General features: G+C 34.0%; 4 protein-coding genes and 1 non-coding gene across 5 annotated transcripts; 4 read left to right on the forward strand and 1 right to left on the reverse strand.

The window, feature by feature from the left end:
- The first annotated feature begins 7956 nt into the window (after nucleotides 1-7956).
- On the forward strand, nucleotides 7957-11512 carry LOC120162481 (DEAD-box ATP-dependent RNA helicase 15-like). The gene is made up of 12 exons (XM_039172623.1): nucleotides 7957-8064; nucleotides 8176-8295; nucleotides 8491-8591; nucleotides 8871-9043; nucleotides 9158-9389; nucleotides 9478-9596; nucleotides 10151-10207; nucleotides 10290-10474; nucleotides 10798-10942; nucleotides 11026-11109; nucleotides 11188-11251; nucleotides 11405-11512. Exons 2-12 carry the CDS (start codon nucleotides 8180-8182, stop codon nucleotides 11413-11415), a joined length of 1287 nt encoding a protein of 428 aa, XP_039028554.1. The 5' UTR covers nucleotides 7957-8064; nucleotides 8176-8179; the 3' UTR covers nucleotides 11416-11512.
- A 1324-nt stretch (nucleotides 11513-12836) lies between these two features.
- On the forward strand, nucleotides 12837-14081 carry LOC120162483 (probable sugar phosphate/phosphate translocator At5g25400). Its single transcript, XM_039172624.1, has one exon. The coding sequence runs from the start codon at nucleotides 12923-12925 to the stop codon at nucleotides 13952-13954; it is 1032 nt and encodes a 343-aa protein (XP_039028555.1). The 5' UTR covers nucleotides 12837-12922; the 3' UTR covers nucleotides 13955-14081.
- A 594-nt stretch (nucleotides 14082-14675) lies between these two features.
- Nucleotides 14676-17114, reverse strand: LOC120162479 (protein NRT1/ PTR FAMILY 6.2-like). The gene is made up of 6 exons (XM_039172622.1): nucleotides 17092-17114; nucleotides 16868-16970; nucleotides 16568-16785; nucleotides 15929-16476; nucleotides 15497-15837; nucleotides 14676-15383 (listed from the first exon to the last, which is right to left on the reverse strand). The coding sequence occupies exons 1-6, from the start codon at nucleotides 17092-17094 to the stop codon at nucleotides 14854-14856; spliced, it is 1743 nt and encodes a 580-aa protein (XP_039028553.1). The 5' UTR covers nucleotides 17095-17114; the 3' UTR covers nucleotides 14676-14853.
- A 5158-nt stretch (nucleotides 17115-22272) lies between these two features.
- LOC120162486 (probable cyclic nucleotide-gated ion channel 5) lies at nucleotides 22273-23487 on the forward strand. The gene is made up of 2 exons (XM_039172625.1): nucleotides 22273-22302; nucleotides 22633-23487. The coding sequence occupies exon 2, from the start codon at nucleotides 22651-22653 to the stop codon at nucleotides 23062-23064; it is 414 nt and encodes a 137-aa protein (XP_039028556.1). The 5' UTR covers nucleotides 22273-22302; nucleotides 22633-22650; the 3' UTR covers nucleotides 23065-23487.
- A 360-nt stretch (nucleotides 23488-23847) lies between these two features.
- TRNAW-CCA lies at nucleotides 23848-23919 on the forward strand. The gene has a single exon. It is a non-coding gene; the product is annotated as a tRNA-Trp (tRNA).
- The last annotated feature ends 348 nt before the right edge of the window (nucleotides 23920-24267 follow it).

Raw genomic sequence — 24267 nt, forward strand, 5'->3', positions numbered from 1 at the left:
TACGTTAAGTATTGTAAACCACAACATTCAATCTACGACTTTTAACAATTTAACCGCAAACGAATTTTTAATTCCGCTTACAAAACCACCAGTTGCCTCTGTAGAACCGATCGATTCTATCTGCATCATCACATACATGCCGCAATCATATATGTTACAAAATTTGAATATCACACATGTCAATTATGAAACATGCATAAATTAAGTTTTTTATTTATGATAACATCTCATACCCATTCACTTGCTCATTCATTTTATGCTCCACAAATTTGAAATTTTTGAAGGTGCGGTTTCCTAGAGATCCACATGCTTCTACCCAATTGTGTTTCTTATTATAACTATATAATATTTTCATCTGCATTAAAAATATGAAGTTATGATCCAAACAAATTATGCATTATAATTAACATAATTTCCTTTCATACATACCAAACTCTTAGCATCATTCACTCTCTGTGTAGCTGCTTCAGATGTAAACAAACTATCATATAATGTTGCAACACGATCTACCATATCCAACACCAACAGATACCAATGTGAATTATGATAGTTTATTGTGATCATGATCTACAACAAATTTCACACCCAATTTGACAAAATTCAATATTCTATATCCGAAAACATCATTTACAATTCGTATGGTGTCTTACCTTCTCACAATCGGTGAATTTCACATAGTTACCGAATATGGGACCCCAAAAGCTAGCAATATCCTCAACCCTTACTTTGTTGTTGGCATCCAACGCCTGTTGTTGCAATTACGCGACAATCATTATTAATTTATGGTCTATAACACTACTTTTCAACATTTATTAATTTAACTCACCGCTAAGTGGTATGGAAGGTAGCCAATACTCCGGAGTGACTTTTTCGAATCGTATCATACTGTCCAGGCGAACAAATAAATAACCGAACAAAATTAATTACACAATCAGAACATATTCAATAGGTTTTAACATTTTTTACTTTCTACTTACTACTCCGCCAACCCATTCCGTAGGCTTCAACGTTGCAACGTCGGATACACTAGCGAATTGATTTCCTATTGAGATTACAAAATATCTGTATGAATCATTAGGATTAATATCTTTGTCATGAAATATTTAAATATCACTCACAAATAAATATATTTCACTTACCCCGATTCTAAACCACTATTCTATAAATAATCACAAATTGCAGCTTCGAGGTCATCAATTCCGCTTGGAATATCCGCTTTTTCAACTTACAATTTAGCATACAAATTTTTGTCACAACAACATGATAAAGATCAAATTAAGTTTTCTTTTATTCAACTTATCTTCTGCTTTTTCTTCTGGGGTGCAGGACATTCCGAATCCAAATTTGCATCTATAACACTCTCTGGTGTATAGATCCCATCGACATCATTCCTCCTAATTTCCTCCATCTTTTTTACTTCCTCCATCTTTTATTCTTCATATTTTTTCAGTTCATCGTATTTTTGCTCTACATAGCTCTTTATCTCTTTTATTTCACCCTTCAATTTTCCCCCTTCATCCAAATATTCATCAACCACCCCCTTCACCCTTGTAAGTTCACTCCTCAATTCCACAACCACCCTCACCACTCCATCAATTTTTTCACCCGTCACCATCTTAAGTTCACCCCTCAACACCTCAACTTCTTTCACCACTCCATCTATTTTTCCTTCCACTTCCCCTTCTCAAGTGTCTCTTCGACTCTCTCAAGTTTCTCTTCGACTCTTGATTGTCTTTGCATGATATCAAATTGAATTTTTTTGATATTATCCAATTCAAACATCAAAATGTCAAATTTACTATGTTTTCCCTCACTGTCATCCCCCAATACAACCATCTCTTCTTCATTCTCCTCTGCCTCCTCTACCTCATTGCCAATAACCTTCAAAATTAAATTACAATATTAAGACATTGATTATATTATTAATATTATTTAATTACATTTATTACCCTTTCTTACTTCCTCAGTCTATCAAACTTCAACTTCTCCATCACTCTAACCACCTCTTCCTTTCCCCATGCACGGATTTGTACCACTCCGGTTCTTTCATAAGCCGACACTGCCTCACAGCCCAACCAAAAATCGAACAGTGCAACCTTCATTTATAATAAAATTTATAATTTTATATAATAACTATACTATAATTTTATATAAAAAACAAAAATGTTATTCAACTCATTTACCTCTAAGATTGCTATGCACCCTTTGAGGTATCTCTGACTGCCATTTTTAAAAGTGATTATTGATTCAATCAATCTCGAATGGACATATTCAGCCCAATTGAATTCACCCTTCAAGCATTCATCGCAAATGACCTTCATATAGTCCTTGTTCGTTGACGTATCACCCGTTGGACAAAGAAAGATCCCGACAAGGTACAATAGAACTCGGGCCTTCAGCTCATCCCCCCCGTAAGATCCACTTTTGATTTCCTCTTCAAGTTCAGCATATATCACCTTCTGCTTCAAACCATATTTGGAGGTAAGTGATTTCCAGTTCTTACTCTTAGAGACTTCTACAACACTTTTGCCTTCATTTCATACCCCCAAGATGGTTGTAGCACATGGGATCCCCAGAGGAAATGAAAAATCACCATATTTAGCAATACATTGTTCGACATCAAATTGCGCCATCAAGGATCGACACAATTCCCTCCGAATAGGTCGATCCCTTACTCCTACCAATGATCCAAACCCCATTTCTCCCAGCACATTTAACTAACCCTTCTCTTTAAGGTGTTCAATTAATAAATTCACCCTTTTAATGTTGCACCTTGTCGACACTTCCTACATTTTTTAACAATATATAATGTTATAGTTCTTATATATTTTGTATCAACATATTTACAAGTTTAATGAATACCTTCTTTTCATGTGTTTTCCTCCATTCTTTGTATTCTTCAATATCCATCTTTGACTGTGCGATGTAAGGTTCCTTATCAATATCACTCATCGAATTCTATTTCTCCAACACATCATTTCTCACCTAATATTAAGCATAAATGTTTCTTAATCAATATATTAATGCTAAATAATACTCAATGTCAATTTCAATTTACATACCGAACCGATGTGTTCGCCACCTTCCTTCATCCTTTGGCATTCGGTCATACTGTCAACATTTAAAATTTGTAATCAATTTAAAGTTATTAAATACTTTAATCCAATTACCATTTCAACAATAATAACAAAAAGACATTGATACTTATTAGAAGTACATATATCTACCCTTTAGTTGCTTTCGAGTCTCGGCCTCAATTTCAAAGTCATATGCACCACCAACATTTTTTCCACCCATTGACTCCATTTTTCCTTCATATATCAGTTTACGCAAATCAAATCAAATACTTGTTACATACACTTTATTCAATATACAAAAATAGATAACTACTCATGTGGTAAAACGGTTTTCCTCAAAAGAATTTGAATGGTCACTACAAAATGTGTCGGCACATTTATACAACCTAAAATATCTTTTTCTGCCTATAATATTATATGCATGTATCCATATTTATTTTCTACATATAATATTATATAGTCGGTCCCAAATCCTTTTTGGCTTAGATTCGAAATCTCTAAACCAAACTCAAAAACCCTAATCCCTATTTCCTTCAAACGAATAAGAACACTAAATACTCCAAGTATCGACACATTTATACAACCTATAATATCATTTTCTACCTATAATATTTAATAAAAGTATCGATATTTATATTTTACCTATAATATCACTTTCTACCTGTAATCGTTCTCAAATGCTTCTTTACTCCAAAACTCCAAACAACACATAAAAACCTATTTTCGATTACTGTAATAATAAAAAATTAGGGTTTTGAGAACGTACTTTTCGATTCGACTGCAGCAATAAACAAACAAACTTCGTAAAATGCCTTTTTAAATGCAATAACAATTACACTTCGATTTCAAAAACTCGTCCGTTCTATCTATTTTTCATAGGATATTTAACTATGCCCTTTATATTTAATCGATACAACTACCAAAGTGTTGATACTTTTATGTCAGTTGTCGATACTTTAGATAGTATAATTACCTATTTCTTTGAAAGTATCGATAATTTATTACGCGTACTTATTAAAGTATCGACACTTTCAATATATCCAGTAGCGCTTTACTGGTTTTGTCATTTCGAGACCGGTTTTATCATATTTTTACCTGTTATATCGTTATGGATCGATACATTTTTATAAAGTATCGACACTTTATATGCGCTAAAACTGCTTCTCTTTTAAATTCACAAAGTGTCGATACTTATATTAAAGTATCGACACTTTCAATATATCCGGTCTCTCTATAGCGGTTTTGTCATTTAGAGATCGATTTTGTCATATTTTTACCTGTTATATCTTTATGGATCGATACATTATTATAAAGTATCGACACTTTATAGGCGCTAAAACTGATTCTCTTTTAAATTTACAAAGTGTCGATACTTATATTAAAGTATCAACACTTTCAATATATTCGGTCGCTCTATACCGGTTTTATCATTTGGAGACCGATTTTGTTATATTTTTACCTGTTATATCGTTGTGGATCGATACATTATTATAAAGTATCGACACTTTATAGGCGCTAAAACTACTTCTCTTTTAAATTCACAAATTGTCGATTCTTATATTAAAGTATCGACACTTTCAATATATCCGATAGCGCTTTACCGGTTTTGTCTTTTCGAGACCGATTTTGTCATATTTTTACCTGTTATATCGTTGTGGATCGATACATTTTTATAAAGTATAGACACTTTATAGGCGCTAAAACTACTTCTCTTTTAAATTCACAAAGTGTCGATACTTATATTAAAGTATCGACACTTTTAATATATCCGATATCGCTTTACCGGTTTTGTCTATTCGTGACCGGTTTTGTAATATTTTTACCTGTAATATTGATGTGGATCGATACATTTTTATAAAGAATCGACATAAACCGATAAGCTAAGTTTGATGGTTGCCAATTTTTTTAATATTTTTTCATGATTTAGACCTACTACATTATTATTACTCAATATCTCCGGTAACGCTAAACCGAATTTATTAAATATCTTTTAATGTATCCGATAATACCGTATATTAGTAATATATTAACTTGCCTTTCTTGAGACAATCCCTCCTTGACACGTTGTTTGTTATCTATAACTATTCACGTCATCATACGAGTTTGGTATATTCGCCGTACTGCCAAATGCTATTGCATGTGTTTTATTAATATATTGGACTTCCGTTAGCGCTACATTTTTGTATTTTACCTATAATTGTCTTAACTTACTCTCTAACATTGTTTTTACTCACGTCAATTAAAATGACTAAGATAATATATGTTATTTAATTTTTATAAAAAAGCAATAAATTTGAAAATTTTAGAACTATTTGTAATTTATGAATGCATTTTTAGCCTATATTTGCAATTTAGGAATATTTTAGTATAGTATAAATGTTCATTAAATTATGTTAAAAATAATATTTTAGTATGAATTAAGCGATATCAGTAATTAAAAGATTTGTTGTTATTACTTGAGTTCTCGAGTTCGAGCATTGCATATGCAAGGGGTATAAACGTTTATTGTTAAATGGTTGAGAGTCTTTGAACATATACCACGTTATTCCAAATTTATCCAAAAAAATTAAAAATTATAAAATGATCATTATACTTACATAACTATTATAAAGTAATCGTTAAACTTATCAAAATTTATTATGTTTTATAACGTTAGTCACATGTATTCTACCAAAAATATTTTGTAATTTAGGAATATATTACATGGTTTTTTTTACATTAATATGGGTTAAGTTAGGAAGAATATGGGAAATTGATAAGAGACAAATTGAATCGGGAATGCACGTGATAAAATTAAGATAACATTACCATGAAATGCACGTGTAATGTGAGTCCTTTTGCAGCTGTTTTTGTCATTGCCAACTTCATTTTGCTTAATTCTCTAATCAAAAAACATTACTATATAGTATGTACAATTATTAACTGCTCCAACTTGGTATTTTATACGTATCTTCGACGGGTGGATCCAGTTGTATATTATCATGTCCCATGCACTATGAGCATAAAAGAGGAATAAAATACCACATATAGAATGGAATATCAAGGATTTTAATTTCTTGAATCTTCAAGATTAATCTAATATTATTTTTTCCCTTTAAAATATTTAACTTGATCATGAGGAATCTAGAATCCTATTGATGAAGTTGAGTAATATTCTCATGAATAAATATTCATTTGAATCAAGTCGAATTGAATTAATTTTTTTAATTGAATCAAATTTTATATGCCCCTAAATGTTAGATACATGCATGTGGTGTTCTTCCTATTTTGTAGTGATGTTAATGCAACAAGATGAATGTGAGTTCCCTCCATTTTGTTCTTTTCTACAATTTCCCTCTTTTAAAAAACATGCATGCATGCATATACATTCATGATGAACACATACATACATACATACATACATAGTAATTAACAAACATTATATAACATATGCAAGAATTTCTAGCAAGATATCATGCTGGAACCCATCTATTTGGACTCTAGTTCCACGTAATTTCGAATGGTGCCCGACTCATCAAATTTGGAAGTTCATGCATTCCACTTGAAAATCTATACATATAAACACCCACTTGCTTTCTTTTGTGTGAATTCATCAACGGGTCTTATCATTAATGACTTATAAGCACCCAACTTCATATGTATTTCTTCCGTACTTAAAACTATCTCGAATGTCATTGAGCTTTAGAATTTGTACTGATTTTATCGTTAAATTTTAAATTAATTAAATTCTAGAACTGATTTTAGTTTCGAGTTTAATTAAAGCTTTTGACCATGAAACTATTAACAGTCAAAGGATGACATGACAATTTGATATTAATAATGCTTATGTAATTTGATGCGAAAATTAAAGAAGTAATTTTTTTGAAAAATACTTATGATTAATATAACTAAAAAGTTTTAAAAAAAGCTATACTGATTCGGTTGATGACGAAATTAATTAAACTCAGTTCAATTTAATTAATAATTACTTTTTTTATTAATTTAATTCAATCAATTATTGAATTAACAGTGTAAACATTTATACTTTTTCCTCTACCCCTCTTGAAGGCTGCAACTTGGACGGGTAAAAGTTGCTAACCCTATCAATTTTATTTTAAATTTCGTTTGGACTACATATACCCCTATAAAACAACATATATAAGTGACGGAAAACTACTTTGGATACCATTAGTTTCGGGTTCAATTAAAGCATTGGAGTATAAAACTATTAGCAGTCGAATGATGTGATAATTTGATATTAACATATTGTTTACGTAAATTGATGTCGAAATCATTTTTTTTAAAATACTTCACGTTTTAAAAATTTTATGCTAATCCTAATTAATAATTTTCCTAAAATTAAAGTTAATTAATAATTAAAAAATTATTTATTTAATTTAATCAATGACTGAATTAACAGTGTGAAGATCTCTACTTTTTCCTTTATCCCTCCTGAAGGCTACAATTTGGACATGAAAAAGTTGCTAACCCTAGCAATTATTTTTAAAATTCTTTTGTACACATATCATTAACGATAAAATGACATAATTGCATTTAAAAGTAAATATTAGTGCTATTTTTTTAAAAAAAAATTATAGTATAAACTAGTCAACACTTAAAGGTTAGTATATTGAAAGTAGTTTTCCTATAAATTAATAAAAAATATAAAAAAGTATTTAATTAGAATAAATTAATAGAATAATATTTCAAAAATTATTTTAGGCCTTTCAAAATTTAAAAATGGGCTGAGCTCAAGACAGTGGGTGGTCTGCATATGGATCCAAAGCATTTTCGCTGAGCATTGTAATTAATGAGATGAAGCAATGGCATCTTCGGCAACTGAAATTTTCGCTGCTTATCGAGTTCGTAGCCCCTATTTCTCCTCTATTTGAAATTATTAACTATCTGCCTACAAATTTCAAATTTAAATTACTTTTTAAGATCTAACCTTTCAATTTGCAGCGTACTCCTCGGATCCCAACTCTACAGCCTCAATTTTCTCCCTGAGGTAGATCTCTCAAATCTCTTTGCTTTTGTTTTGTAAAACCCTAATTGTTGTTAGTTACTCTTCGATTTAAAACTCTAATACTTGCTGCTTGATGGGGATTTTATTTTTCAGATAAATGGGAGAAACAAGGGACAACGATGCCTACGAGGAAGAGCTTCTCGACTATGAGGAAGAAGAAGAGAAAGCCCCTGATTCTGTTGCTGCTAAAGCCAATGGCGAGGCCGCCAAGAAGTGAGTTTGACTTTCGTTCTAGCTTCCTTTTTCTTTTTAATTCAGATATTTCTTATTTTATGAGGCAGTGTTAATTTTCCACTGGTAGGAGAAGAATGGATAAATAGAAATAAAAAAATGCTATAACTTCTGTATTTGATAGTAAATTATTCTATGCGAAAAAAATGTTCGTCTAATTTTTTTTTGTCTTTGTAGGGGCTATGTTGGGATTCACAGCTCCGGATTCAGAGACTTCCTTTTGAAACCTGAACTTCTTCGGGCCATTGTCGACTCTGGATTTGAGCACCCTTCCGAAGGCAAATTTCTTGAATTTTTTCTTATATTGCTTGCTCTTTAGAGTTTATGAAATTATTAATTTATGATGTAATTGTTCTCCATGCTAGGGACTTGTACGCAAAAGTGTTCAATTTTGTATGTTTAATGGGGATTCTTTGTTTGGTCTAATTGTTTTTGTTTGCTGAGTTGGTTTTGCAGGTAATATGCAGTTATCATAAAGTTTCAATTAAAAGGATCACTGAGGTTATATTTACTTTCCACGGATTCTTTCTATACAATTTTATTTGGTTCTTCATCAGTGCAACATGAATGTATTCCCCAAGCTATACTGGGTATGGATGTTATCTGCCAAGCTAAATCAGGAATGGGGAAGACTGCAGTTTTTGTCCTATCATCGTTACAGCAAATTGAACCAAGTCCGGGACAAGTTGTTGCCCTCATTTTATGCCATACAAGGGAGTTAGCTTACCAGGTAAGATCTTGTTCTACATTTTTTGGGAAGCTTCCTGGTCATAACATTACCCTTTGTATTCTTGAAGTTGTATGATATAGTTAATCTCATTTTGGTTATCCCTTTAACTTGTAGATTTGTCACGAGTTTGAGAGGTTCAGTACTTACCTGCCTGATATCAAGGTTGCTGTCTTCTATGGTGGTGTCAACATCAAAGTTCACAAAGATCTACTGAAAAATGAATGCCCTCACATTGTTGTTGGGACTCCCGGAAGGATTTTGGCTCTGACAAGAGACAAGGACCTCTCATTGAAGAATGCGAGGCATTTCATTCTTGATGAATGCGACAAGATGCTTGAATCACTTGGTATGTTTTCTTCATTTGAAGCTGGATAAGTTTATAGGTTTTTATCTGTGTTATTCCCTCTGGTATTTATTCTACTTATCTTCTGCAGACATGAGGAGAGATGTACAGGAGATTTTCAAGTTGACCCCACATGATAAGCAAGTTATGATGTTTTCGGCCACACTCAGCAAAGAAATACGTCCGGTTTGCAAGAAATTCATGCAAGATGTAATGTCCCATGGCCAATACTACTTGAATTTAGAAGTATCTTTTACATTTATGCGCAGCTTTCTCAAAGAGTTCTTAAAATTTGACATCTGGTGGTCCATCACTGTATACATGCCATTCCTTTTGCTTCGATGCAGTGGCTTCTGCTAGTCATTTATTGGTTTTGCAGATCAAATGGGGAAAGTTGATGGTGTGATGTCTAGGCTTGCAGTGCTTAGATTTCTGTAGTAGTGGATCTGTATAAGCTGGTTGTTACTTTGGCTTAATTTTGTAATTATTTTCTATTTAGGGTTTGAGCTTTTTGAGTAGGACTTGGGTAGTAAAGAAGGGATGGGTATTTACTTGTTTGAGGTGCAGTGTCATCATGTAACAGAATCATTGTTTTTGAGGGAGCACTACACTCGCATGCTCTAAGTAACAATATCCAAGGAGGCAAAGCAAATGGAATGGAATCTCAATTCAAGGGATCTGCATCCATAATTCATTTCGTACTGGATTCCATTTTCTTGAAGAAGCTCCCTAATTTGATTTACTGTGACATTTGTTCCTTTCAGCCTATGGAAATTTACGTTGATGACGAGGCCAAGTTGACCCTTCATGGTCTTGTGCAGGTATGTTTTAAGAAGCTGGCTTGTTTTCATCCCCTCATTTGTGTTTGTTTTAATCTAAACACCAAAATGGTTTTAATGACAGCACTACATCAAACTGAGTGAACTGGAGAAAAACCGCAAGTTGAATGACCTCCTTGATGCATTGGACTTCAACCAAGTTGTCATCTTTGTCAAAAGTGTGAACCGAGCAGCTGAGTTGAACAAGTTACTTGTGGAGTGCAATTTTCCTTCTATATGCATCCACTCTGGCATGTCCCAGGAAGAAAGGTTTGTGAAAATTGTACATATCATGCATGATTCATTTCTTCCTCCTTGACTTGTGTATTTTATATTCTTGTAAAACAAGTGGCATAAGGACCCTTTTTTGTTCTATGATCCCTATGAAAGGTTTTCGGGACAGTCTTTCTCTGTCATGTTTTCTTAATGCACCAAGTATGGTGGTTCAGTTGCTTGGCTTGTGTATTCTTCTATGATGGATGCTGTATATCAGAATTGTGGATGTTTCTATAACATGTTGTCATATTATTTTTGTTTATAAATATAAGCATCCGAATCTCTTTCCCTTGGTTGTAATGATGATTAATATGCAGGTTAATTCGCTACAAGGGTTTTAAGGAGGGGCATAAAAGAATTCTTGTGGCTACAGATTTGGTTGGAAGGGGAATTGATATAGAACGTGTTAACATTGTCATCAACTATGACATGCCGGATTCTGCCGATACATACCTGCACAGGGTATTGTTTGTTTCAATCGCGTACCGGTCTTGCTTCTTTTCTCTGCATGTACTGAACAATGTTTCTTGGTCCATTGGTGGTAGGTTGGTAGAGCTGGTCGATTTGGCACCAAGGGTCTTGCAATTACATTTGTTTCATCTGCTTCAGATTCTGATGTGCTCAATCAGGTTTGTGCCCACAACTTGTAACCATTGTTCCGTCCATTGATTTGTCATCCTCAGAAGACTACCTTCAACCCGTTGCAGGTCCAGGAGAGGTTTGAGGTGGATATAAAGGAGCTTCCTGAGCAGATTGATACCTCTACGTACAGTATGTTTCTTTTTATGCCTTCATCTGCCTTTGATATAAGTAGTAGAACATTTATGTTTTTGTTTAGGGATGGTAATTTTCTCCTGCCCTGACGTATCCGACCTGGTCGAAGGTTAAACCTATTTACTAATGCTTATCAATGTGTTTATGCAGTGCCATCATAAATGGAATAATCATGAAGCGGCTTGCGTGTAAACTAATATGGAACTCTTTTTTAAATCAGCAGATGCTTGAAGTATTGTAGCCTTATTGAGGATTTAGCCATCTATAGGGAAATTTCCCCTTTTGAGGACATTTGTTTTTAGAATTATATAATCTTAGTGTATGTAATTTGGAGCTTAACCTCTTAATCTGATTTATGGTCAAGTATAATTTGCTTTTTTATTTTATTTTAAAATAAAATTAATTATAAATGAAATAAAAGTAGAATAGTGTATGCTGTCACATTCTAATTTAGTTTTATTCAATCATAGCAGCTTATAAACTTTTTGCGAGATACCTACCCTACTTTAAATTTATTTTGATTTGTTTTGGTGTTTAAGGGATGTTTTATCTATCATGGGTTTACTTTTAAATTTTAGGTAAAATCCAAATCTGATCTAACATAATTTTTTTTTCAATTTTATTCAATGAAATAGAGTGGTAATTAAAATATATATATAGTGAGGTATTATAATAATTATTTCTTTTTCTTTTCACCTACGTTTCATCTGACTATCAAGCACAAAATGAAGTTTTGTTCGACAATTAAATATAAAACTAAAATGAAATCACGAGTTAAATGGTTTAATTTTAAAATTATTATTTTTTAAAATAAAGAGTTCGAGAGTACGAATTGATTATATTAAAATTTTCATTTGTACCTTACCTTTGTCTTTTTTATCTTCATTTATAAATTTTAATAAAAATCTGATTTGGTTTAGGTCGGCGGAGGTGTTTTTTTAATAATCTTGTATTATTATGAGGTAAGATTTGTTTATAATACCTCTTAATTATTGAAAACATATATCATGTATACGTAGTTGATTGAATCCAAGGTCTCTAGGAAGAGTAATACTCCCTTTAACCACTGAGGTTGCTTTGTTGAGTTCACATATAAGAGTTTCTTTTCCCTTTGGATATACTGTGAACTATGTATTTAATCATCTACTTATTTCACATAATCATCTACTTATTTTTTTTAATCATACAATTATTTTGTTTGTAATTATACCAAACATTATGTTTATGTCCCGTTTTGATCACACACCATTAAGAAATAAATGGAATTGCTGACATTGTAATTTTCTTATATATATTTTTAATTATGACATAACATTATCTTATTGTGAAACGTCAGTATCACAGTTAAATTTTTAACAGCGATAACCAAAATAAAACAAAAAACCTAACGTTAGATTTACTTTTAAAAAACATTCATATGACAAACAAAACCACAAAAATAGATAGATAATTAAATAAGTAGTTCACTTGGGAAAAACCCAAGAAGAAATGGTCTAATTCCATCAAGCTAAAGCTACCATCTTTGCCTACGTCTCGATTCAAACCATCTTTCAATTTTCTATTTCTTTAACTCACTCGCACAATCCGCTCTGACCTCTTCCTCTTCACCGTCTTCTTCTCCTTCACATTCACCATTTCCCCCATCATCTTCCAAAAAAAGAAAAAACAATGGGCAAAGGTGGTTCCTTGAGCGACAATGTCATCAAGAACATCATCCTCTCTTACACCTACGTTTCCATATGGATCTTCCTCAGCTTCACCGTCATCGTCTACAACAAATACATCCTCGACAAGAAGTTCTATAACTGGCCTTTCCCCATTTCCCTTACAATGATCCATATGTCCTTTTGCGCCTCCCTCGCTTTTCTCCTCATCAAGCTCTTCAAATGCGTCGAGCCCGTTTCCATGTCCAGAGACCTTTATCTCTCATCCGTCGTACCCATCGGCGCCCTTTATTCCCTCAGCCTTTGGCTCTCGAATTCCGCTTACATTTACCTGTCCGTCTCCTTCATTCAGATGCTCAAGGCCTTGATGCCCGTGGCTGTTTATTCCATTGGTGTTCTTTTCAAAAAGGAGAGCTTTAAGACGGATACGATGATCAACATGGTGTCCATCTCTTTTGGGGTCGCCATTGCGGCTTATGGGGAAGCTAGATTCGATACCTGGGGTGTGATGCTTCAGCTCGGTGCCGTTGCTTTCGAGGCTACCAGGTTGGTTATGATCCAAATCTTGCTTACTTCTAAAGGCATCACCTTGAATCCCATAACTTCTCTGTATTATGTTGCACCATGCTGTTTGGTTTTCTTGTTGGTGCCGTGGATTTTTGTTGAGTACCCTGTTTTGAAACAGACGTCGAGTTTTGAATTCGATTTCCTTATATTCGGAACCAATTCCTTCTGTGCTTTTGCTCTGAACCTAGCCGTTTTCCTTCTCGTTGGAAAGACTTCTGCTTTGACCATGAATGTAGCTGGGGTTGTAAAGGACTGGCTATTGATTGCCTTCTCTTGGTCTGTTATTAAGGATACGGTGACACCGATTAACTTGTTCGGTTATGGTCTTGCATTTCTAGGTGTTGCTTACTATAACCATGCAAAGTTACAGGCTTTGAAGGCCAAAGAAGCAGAGAAGAAACTTGCACAAGCTGACGTTGAAGCTGACAGGTTGTTGGAGGAAAAGCAAGGTGAGGGAAATGATAAATGAGATTGAAGAGTCCCATAATTTAGAACAGATGGGCAATTGATTATATGAAAATTATGGAAAGATAGGTTGCTAATAAGGATTATAAAAGGCGACAAGAATGGTTTGGATAAGGATCAAAAGGGATTTTTGTTCTTTTGCTCTTTTGGCTGCATTTGAGTTTTGGTATGCTGCTCTTAGGGCCATTTCTTAGTAGTATAAAGGGGGGGTGGGATTCTCATCTATTGCTTATTGCACCAATTGATGTATGTTCGGAGAAGAAGAAGAATCTCACATTCCCTGTATTTTATTCGTTCGTTTACTTTTTTATTTTTTGTGTCTTCCCTTTCAGATGTTGACAAGTATTTCTGTAAGTACTACTTCCATTGATGGAGTTTTGATTCTTATTTATTCAGATATGTTTCTTTCTTCTCATCTGGCTTCTTTGTTTTTCTTTTATAGTAATGTGATTTTATTTTCATAGTTTGTATTTTGAGAGGTAGAATTGTAGTATGTGACTCTTAATTTTTCTTGCAGCATCCGTTCTGTACTTACGTCAAATTTATTTTCATAGGCATGAGAATATAAACTTTCATATACTTGAGAAATCAAAAATATCCATGTGAAGCATATTTCTGTATTGAACGCTTACACTCGAACAAGACAAAATCTTGAGGCGTGCATTAGACGTTGTATTTCGTAAAACGTGTACCTTTCAAGGTTCAACAAAAACGGGAAGATCGATTTGAAATTTGGAATATTTTTATTTCTCTTACACCTTAAAGCTAACCAGGAAACTAGGATGTTGCAGACAAGAACTCAACTCTCCATTTCATTGCAGAAGCTTTGCTATCTATATTTCTATATTTAGTGCTACTTTGGTGATTGAACAAGATTTCAAGTGACATTCCGGTATAGAAAAACTAGCATTTATCATTGACCGGCGATTCTTTAACGACGATCTCCGTTTCAGGAGCTTGTTTGACTGTTTTCCTCCTTAACCATGCTGCAGAAAGAAGGAATAACCCGAAGTTAATGAAGCTTAATGCCGCTAAAAGTCCATAGAAGCAATCTAATCTTCCTTTGTTTATGTTCTCTCCCAACCATCCTTGTTTGCCGCCGCTTCCGGTTGCAGCCTTCACAATGGAAACTAGCAAGCTACTAAAGAAGAAACCGAGTGAAAGAGTGGTGAGGAATAGGCCAGTGCTCATTGTTTTCATTCTTTTTGGGGATTGAGTAATGAAGAAATCCAGCTGACCGGTGTATATGAATCCTTCTCCCCAACCCACCAGTAAGAATTGTGGAATCAGGTAGAAAACGGTTATCGGTAGCTGTGTTGTTTCACTGTGTTCCTTCGCTATCGACAGCCGTTTTACCTCTACTATGGCTGCAGCTGCCATTCCCATGGCTGACAGGAAGAGACCTATGGCTATCAGTTGCAGATTTGTAAACCCTGTGGACATATATTGATCAAATCGTTACTAGGTTAATGTCGAATCATGCAATTATGTGAATGATTCAATGTTACTGTTTCAACATATGGTGCTAGCATGATGTTTGTCTTACCAGGTTTGCCTTTCCATTTTTTCCAAAGTGGAATAATACAACGATCATAAACAGCTAGACTGATCAATATGGCTCCCACTAACAAAACAGTAAGTGAACCAGCTGGAATTTGGAAATTTCCTATGGTTCTCTCCATAGTGGTGGCTTGTTCCACGGAGAAAGTGATCATTTGCGCGTACGTCGTCCAGAATAAGATCGTTGTCGCCCAAATCGGTAGTAGCCTGATCATCTTTTTCACCTCCTCTACCCTCGTAACCGGACAAAGCTTCCAAGGGTTTACCATGAAGGAACCATTGTGGCTGTAATCATCTTCCGTCACAACAGATGCCTTGTCCAGGAAACTGAGAATGTAAAATGACAAGAGATAGCGGTTATTGACTGATATTACATTGAACTGATTGATAGTAATGTTCGGCATCACAGATTGCATACCGGAACTGATTGGTGTGATGGATTCGTAATGCCTCTGGGAGATCTTCATACAACAAGGAAATATCAGAAGGGAATGTAGCTTTCTTTTTCCCAAATGCAGCGGAAACAACTTGGCAAATATGAACAACGGGGCTTCCCAAACATTTCTTGTATCGGTATCGTTTCGTCCCCGAAAAGAATACCACGAGTGCAAGAAACATCGAAGCAGAGGAGATCCCGTAACCCCAACTTCGACCTACTTCATCTTGGATGTAAACAAGCACTGTGACAGCCATCAAAGTTCCAATGCTGATAACAAAGAAAAACCTGCTGAAAAAGTAGGACATTTGGACCTTCTCCTTTTCATCTTTCTCGTCAAACTGGTCAGTTCCGAAACCTGAAACGCTCGATTTCAAGCCACCGGTCCCTAATGCTATCAGATACAATGAAAGATACAGAATTCCCATTTGAAAGCTATTAGCTTGTTGGCATTGCGTTACATCGGTGTCCTGGCAAGAAGGTGGCCGCAGTTGCGGGAGTTTCGTAGATACAGCTAACAGGCAAGTCCCCTGATTCACCAGTATCATTGAAGGTTTGCAGTTAAAACTTTAGTTTACACATGGCTACACCAGAAGAAAATTAAGTGGTTTCCGAACTTACAAGCATCTGAACCGAGGAGAATATCGCGATCGTTCGGTATCTGCCCAAGTACGTATCGGCAAGGAAGCCGCCAAGTAAACACAGCAGAAAAGAAGTCCCCATGAAGTCTGTCACAACATTTGCAGAAGCAGCACTTGGGAGGTGCATAGTTCCACCCAAGTAAGTCACAAGGTTAACTGCTATCCCCATTGTTGACAGCCTCTCACATATTTCAATGCCTGAAAAAACAACAGCAAAACTCGACTGTTTTGCCTCAATCAAAGACATAATGAAGAAGATCAAAATGAGTTTCGAGTGTACCTAAGCTGAGAGCAGCAGGTATCCAGCCACCAGTTCTAGACTTGTCAGCAGGGAAGCCCTTGTAGTCCACTGCATCAGCAAATGTTAAATTCATCTTCTCAGCCTGTAAGAAAGAAACACTGGAACTTAAAACAACATTTCTCATGACAAAACACCAGTTCCATGCCACTCTTTTCTGTCAAAAACAATGCAAAACTGGAACAAGAAGCAGCAAAGAAACTAACCATGAAAAGGGTCTGAAGAGAACAATGACTAGCACTTTATATAATCTGTGCTCCCCAGATTTCCCATGGAATGTTATCATTTTATAAACTGATAATTACAGGTGTTTGGTGGATAAAGCTGTATAAATGGAAAACTGATCATATTGCCTTGTTAGCATGTTCACGTGGATTAATATAGTAATAACATAATTATTTTATATCTGGCACACCGCTGCAAATAACTGAAATACATTGAATATGGATAAGAATGATGCAGAGAAAATTCATTTAATCAAAGTATGCTTTAATGGTGATTAATAGATTAAAGTAAAAGGCTAAGTCATTGACAAAATATGTGAACCAAAGCTTCACGATACGATATGTGTAAATTTCAACTGGATGATTATACAAGCAAAATTCTTAGGTGCCCTTGTTGTTCTCCATGTAGTGCACTGTCATCGCTTTTTTCACTGATTTTCTGGCCAGGAAAAAGATGCATTGGATTATGATATGAAATGCAATTTTTCTCCCGTGGGTTGAGTAGTAGAAGTTTCAAGTAAAATGAGATCTAATCTAGTTTAACTTTAATTTAATAACGATTCTTGTGATTTAATGAGTGAGATGGTATCATGTATTGATTTATATAGTTTTGATTATAGTATTTTTAAGTTATTTTATTACTATATTTTATTCAAACGATTTAACCATTTTTAGGAGATTTTTTTCATATTAAATGATCTAAAAATATTTTTAAGGTTGAGCATATATATATTTATATCATAAATTTTTTGTATGAGGTAAATATAACTAAAATTTTAGGAGAGACACTATGTATCAACAAAATGAACAATTAATATAAAGAAATTCGAATTTCATAATAAACACAAATCTTGAACCCTAAATCTTAGACCGTATACCCTAAACCCACCCTAGGTTCATCTTACACCCGCTAGTGCTTTTATATATATCAAACTGAAAATTTGCTGTGGATTTTAAGGGCTTTTATTGTATTATTTGAGTGAGTTTTATTATGTTATACAAATTAACTTGTTTGAGAGTTAATATAGGTGTGTTATTGATAGTTTCGAAGTGATTGTTGTTAGATTCAACTCATAATCAATATGAAGTTAAGCATGAGATCTAATCATATCAAAATTATTAATAATGAAGTATTAGTTTCGTTAAAGTATATCTAAATTTATCCTTGGATTTAAAAAAACAAAATTTATCGTTGGAGCTAGAAGGTTAAAATCTTAGAAGAAGATATGTTTTATCCTTTATGTAAAACTCTTCGACGACATAAGAGAAATACAAGTTAACATATTTCTCGAAATCACTACTTCTCTGTATAATCAGTGGCATATCTATATGTACGTTAGGGTGGACACGTGTTAACCCTAAAATCCAAATTTATTTATGTTAATTGTTCATTTTACTAATTGTGTTCATCCTGAAATTTTATTTGTAACTGCTCTATACAAAAATGTTCTATTATTAATACATATGTGTCCACCCTGAAAAATATTTATGGATCCGTCACTATATATAATTAAATATTGAATCAGTTTTTAAGTATTTATAATTCCGCTTCTCATCAAATTATAAATTTAACGTATAATAATTATACTTTATTTTTCATGACACTTCAATACTTAATACTTGCAATATGCATAACATAATTGATCATTTATTTTCATATCATACGTTTAATAATATTTATGCATCATACATGTGTACCCACAGTTGTTAAAATAATAGTTAAAATAATAGTGTAGAAAATGTGTACAATTGGTGTATAATTAGATTAATGAATCATGTACCTTATATTAATAATATGATAATAAAATTTTCATTAAATAAATTTTCGTAAAAGTAAAATCATGTATTGATCTAAATTATATAAAAAAACACACTTATATTTATTGTTATTTTTTTTATATTTTTACATATTTTTGACGCATTTAAAAGAAGGAAAAAGTGGAATATGCTGTGGAAGTAGTCCAAAGCCAAAAATAAATGAAGACTAATGGTTCAAAAAAGGTGAAAACTTTCAAGGGTAAAAAGGACTAAAATTCACGAGGAAGAGTCGGCAAGAAATCGTTTGCGTACCAGCTGATGTCGGATCGTCCAGGTCCACATTATTTGCTTATTCAATCATGGAAGCTAAATAATTATATGAGCAGATACATACCTACATATATGTATATATAATATTCTATATAAAATTATACCTAATTAATAATTATTAATCTCGTATTAATAACGTTTTCGTCCAGAGATTCCAAAGAAATATTTGAACATATATTATCATCAAGTTGTTTTAGTAGTTAAGTGGAGCGTTGTTTGGTCTTAGGTTCAAACAACTCCATATGTAGGAATGTATGTGTTGTCAATGATTAAGAAAGTTTATGAACATATATTATCTTGAAATCCACATGCTATTTTAAAAAAATATATATGAAAAAAGGTACAAGTAAATTTAACCTTAAAAAATCAACGGACTCATGAAGTGTTGCAGAATTCGAAAGTGGCTCCCTTTCTATCAGAGCCTTCATCAGATCAATGGAAGCTAAATGATGTTAATCAAGTGAAAGAACAGTGGGCCATTAGTGGCAAAAACTTTCCAGCTTATCTTATCAAACAACTGCCTATGATTTCACATGAATGTCTGGTGACTGGTCTGAAATTCAGGATAAAACCCAATCAGACTACTATGTAATATTGAATGATTCTTTAGTTATTGACAAGACAAAAATAGTTCATCACTCAACTGTCATTGTTACCATTGATATAGTCAGGCTTGTTAAGTAGACAGATGCTTATCTACTAACAAAAAGCACGAAAGAGGTCGTATCCGCTGATATTAATATTGTATAGCCTTCAATCGTTTACACCGATATTAACTGAAAATAACGAAATAAAATACATGTCTTATGCATAAGGTGAATATTGATGAAATTTCTACGTAGATCTTACTGACATATATTTATTATTGATATAACATAGAGGTGTATGCTTAAATACATCTAATATTTGAAGGATTCTTACAATAACATAGAGGTGTATGCTTAAATACATCTAATATTTGAAGGATTCTTACTGTGCGTATTCAACGTTAACTTTGGCATCAATCTTTGAGATGGCATCGAAGGCTTTGTTCGACAAACGCAAAGTGGCGGGGCAAGGGTCCTGGGAGCAGAGATCCACTACCTACACGACTATCGACCTAACCTTGCACGGCCTCTTTGGGCCACTGATGCACCTTACCCTATATTTCCTTCCGCATGATGCTCCATTATCCCATAACCCATCACTCACTGCAGCAAAGAACTCTCCCGGAGGGAATTGATCTTCGTTGTTCCCTCCGCATATCGTCGCTTCATGGTTTAATTATCATACAAATCAATAGAAGACTAAAACCATCTGTTCATGGATTAATTGTCGTAATTAAATATTTAAAAAAATCAAATTATTTATGGAACTCGAAGGCAAATCAATATTTAAATTCATATAAAGTTTTAATATTTAATTTTTTGATAGAATCGAACTTAAATAAATATACACGATAACAAACAAATCAAAACGTAACGGAAGCCTAATTTAAATAGGGAAGTGTTTCTACTTATGCATGTAGGGAGGCTCATAGGAAGTTGCCGTCCGGACATCTCCCAAGACACCGAGTAAGTCAAACACAACGCAACTCAGTACAAAAAGGTTGCCAACATTACTCTTGACCTCATAACTCACTTTACATGTCTTTGTCGTGTCTTTTTTTTTTTTTTTTAATTTTACTCATACGAAAACGTCTGTCTCCCAAACCTATTTATACTTTACATCAAAACAGCAGCAGCACGACAGAATTAGCCCGTCCATATTTTTTCCCCACGTGGATAGTCGTGGGCGGCTGAAAGATTAAGAAAAGATATTGCATTGCACGAGGATGAGGATCTTACATTGTTGGTTTTCCATTAATGATGTTATGGTGGTGAGATGACGAGTGTGGTTGGGTAGGTTTTGGAAGCTGACGGCTGGCTTCTGCTACTGGTTTTTCTATTATTCTACGACCGGCAGCGCCAATGGAAAATGATATTAGATGTTGCTTTCGTTCAAGAGTTTCACATGCTGGATTTCGAATCACAAGTGATCAACCAGAAGATGAAGCCACCAACACGAGTACATCGTCCTTTGTATTTAAATATACAGAAAAAGCACCGGTGCATGACATATGTCTCTACACGCAATGAATCATATGTATTTTATATACGCAACTTAAAATGAGAGAGCTATCTAATCCAGCACAGATGGACCAGGGGATACCCGATCCTCTTAAAATTTCAAATTTATTTATATTTTAATTTTTTTCTTATATCTTTTTTAAAATTTATTTTTATTAAAGTTTTATAAATTTACTCTATCCTAAATTTTTTTAAGTTCATCCCTTAAATTAAAAGAAAAAACATGTATTTGTCTCTGTTTCAAGTACAAGTGGTTGGAAACACGCGGTGTTGATGAAGAGAGCTTGGTTCAAGCCTACCAAAGGATCCAAGGAGAGATATTAAGGGGGCGTTTGGATGTCATAGGAATGAAATCCACATTCCCCGTTTGGTTAGTCCGGGAATCTCATTTCCGGTAATGTAAGATTACCAATAGTAGATTTTTTTGGGTATATTATCGGGAATGTCATTACCTCCATTTCCTTATGTATTGTTTGATTAACGGCGTTTTGGACTAAAATGCCTTTAATTTTTTTTCTTTAAAAAATATCATTCTTCTTTCATTGAATAATAAAAATTCTACGAAAGTTAAATTACAAATTTATCCTTAAACTATTTTAGATTTACAAAAAAAATCTATAATTAAAATTTTATATGAAGTTTAGGGGTTAAAATAAAATTTTACCCTTTCATTAAACCTTTTTATATTTTCAATTTTATAAAAAAATTATATAAATTTTATGAATTTAAAATTTTAAAGAAAATATATAAATACTTTTCAACTTGTTAAAAAAATAAATATATAATAAAGACAATTTGATAAAATATACATTCCAATAATCTTTTATTCTTTTAATCAAACACGGTAATCTTCCATTCCTGTTAAGCTAACCAAACACAAAATTCAACATTTTCAGTAATCCTATTCCGTGATAATCTTACATTCCCACTGATAATCTTACATTCTATGAACCAAACGCACCCTAAGAGACACCTCTGTCTGGCTTTGGTTAGAAGGGTGAGTTCTTTTACTTCTTTTTGTATCTTTCCCTTATTTGTTTTTCTTCTTTTACCTTCCATTTGTCTTTCTACACCCTTATTTTAAGGCACATGGAATACATATTTTTTCCATGGCATAAATCTCATGTTTGCATTATATCTAGTACGTTTCTAGAAGTTCTTTTTGCTATTATTTCATGATCTCAATTCTGTTTCGTTTTTGCATATAGATCTTATCTTTACAATACCTTCAAGGCTTCAACACCATTTCCTTTTCCTCCTGGTTTTTGGTCCTTTTCTAACTGGCATCCCGATTTGTATTTTGATTAGCATGCTTCCATTTTTTTAGGTTCCTCTGTTTGAGAGTATGGATGAGAGATTGCTTGATGCCATTTGTGATCGGTTTAAACCATGCCTGTTTACCGAGAATACTTACATAGTCCGAGAGGGGGATCCTGTTGATGAGATGCTTTTCATTATTCCTGGCTGCCTTGAGAGCGTAACAACAGATGGTGGAAGGAATGGTTTTTTCAACCGCAGCTTGCTTAAAGAAGGAGATTTCTGTGGAGAGGAACTTCTAACTTGGGCATTGGATCCCAAAACCGGTGCAAACCTTCCAACATCTACTCGGACGGTGAAGGCTTTGACTGAGGTTGAAGCTTTTGCCCTTACAGCCGAGGAGTTAAAATTTGTTGCCGGTCAATTCAGGCGTCTTCACAGTAGACAGGTACAACACACGTTCCGTTTTCATTCACTGCAATGGAGGACCTGGGCAGCTTGATTTATTCAAGCCGCATGGCGGTGCTATTCCAAGAGGAAGAGCTTCGTCGGAAGGAAGAAGGAGAGGAAGCAGAAGGATCAAAAGGAACCCGCAATAACAGTGGTGGAGGTTCGTACAGCATCCGTGCCACATTCTTAGCTTCCAAGTTTGCAGCGAATGCACTTCGTGGTATTCATCGAAATCAGATTGCTAAGAGTGCAAAGGAGTTGGTGAAACTACAGAAGCCTTCTGAGCCCGATTTTACCGCCGAAGACGCAGATTAATGTGTAATTATTGCTGTCTGATTTAAAATGGTGTTAATTTTATGTTATTGTATTTTTTCTTAGAAGATCTAAAAACAGTGTATAAATACATAAAAGTTTGGAATTGCAGTGGTAACAAAGGCTTGCTTGAAGTAATGTTTGAGACTGTAAAGGTTGCTCGATGCTTCATTATTGGACTCGCGTAGAGTTCCCATTTCCCGAAACCAAAGGAAAATGCAACGCATCATCTTTAGCATGATCGCTGGGATATTATGAGATTGTTCGGTTAAGGCAATCGAAACTGTTACAAAATCTAAATGATTCAACTCAATTATCAAACCCAAATACTTCGAACCTATACAATTTATAGTTCTGTTTAAGAATCCATCACCACTTCAGAAGTTTCACATAGCCAGTTACATGAAACACTACTGCTTGACTGCAGCAGTTAAACATTCTCTTCTGTTATTTGAGAACAGCTGAACGTTTATAAATTACTCAAAGTAATGTTATATCATAATTATGCCTTGTAGCAACAAAGGGATCCGTGGCGCAATGGTAGCGCGTCTGACTCCAGATTAGAAGGTTGCGTGTTCGATTCACGTCGGGTTCAATTCCCTATGCAACATCCCTGTGATTTTTTTGACTCGTCCAATAAAAGGAAACCCTACTCCTTGCACAATGAATTAACGGATAATATCAATCGACGGCTATCTTTGGTATTTTTTCCGTTATACTCTTTAAATTTCCTTAATTAGTTTCCCATGTTTCTATCGCTTGATTCTCAGCTTCAACGTTTACAAATACACATATCAGAGTTGCTTCAATTTGCTAGAGTGGTGGGATTCATGGCGCAATGCTATCGCGTCTGCCTGCAGATCACAAGATTGCGTATTCGATTCTCGTTGGATTCAAATCTCAATCATTTGTGTTCTTATTCCAATGTTTTAGTCTTTTTAAT

The sequence above is a fragment of the Hibiscus syriacus genome, unplaced genomic scaffold (assembly GCF_006381635.1).
Source record: "Hibiscus syriacus cultivar Baekdansim isolate YM2019G1 unplaced genomic scaffold, ASM638163v2 tig00111402_pilon, whole genome shotgun sequence".
NCBI lineage: Eukaryota > Viridiplantae > Streptophyta > Magnoliopsida > Malvales > Malvaceae > Hibiscus > Hibiscus syriacus.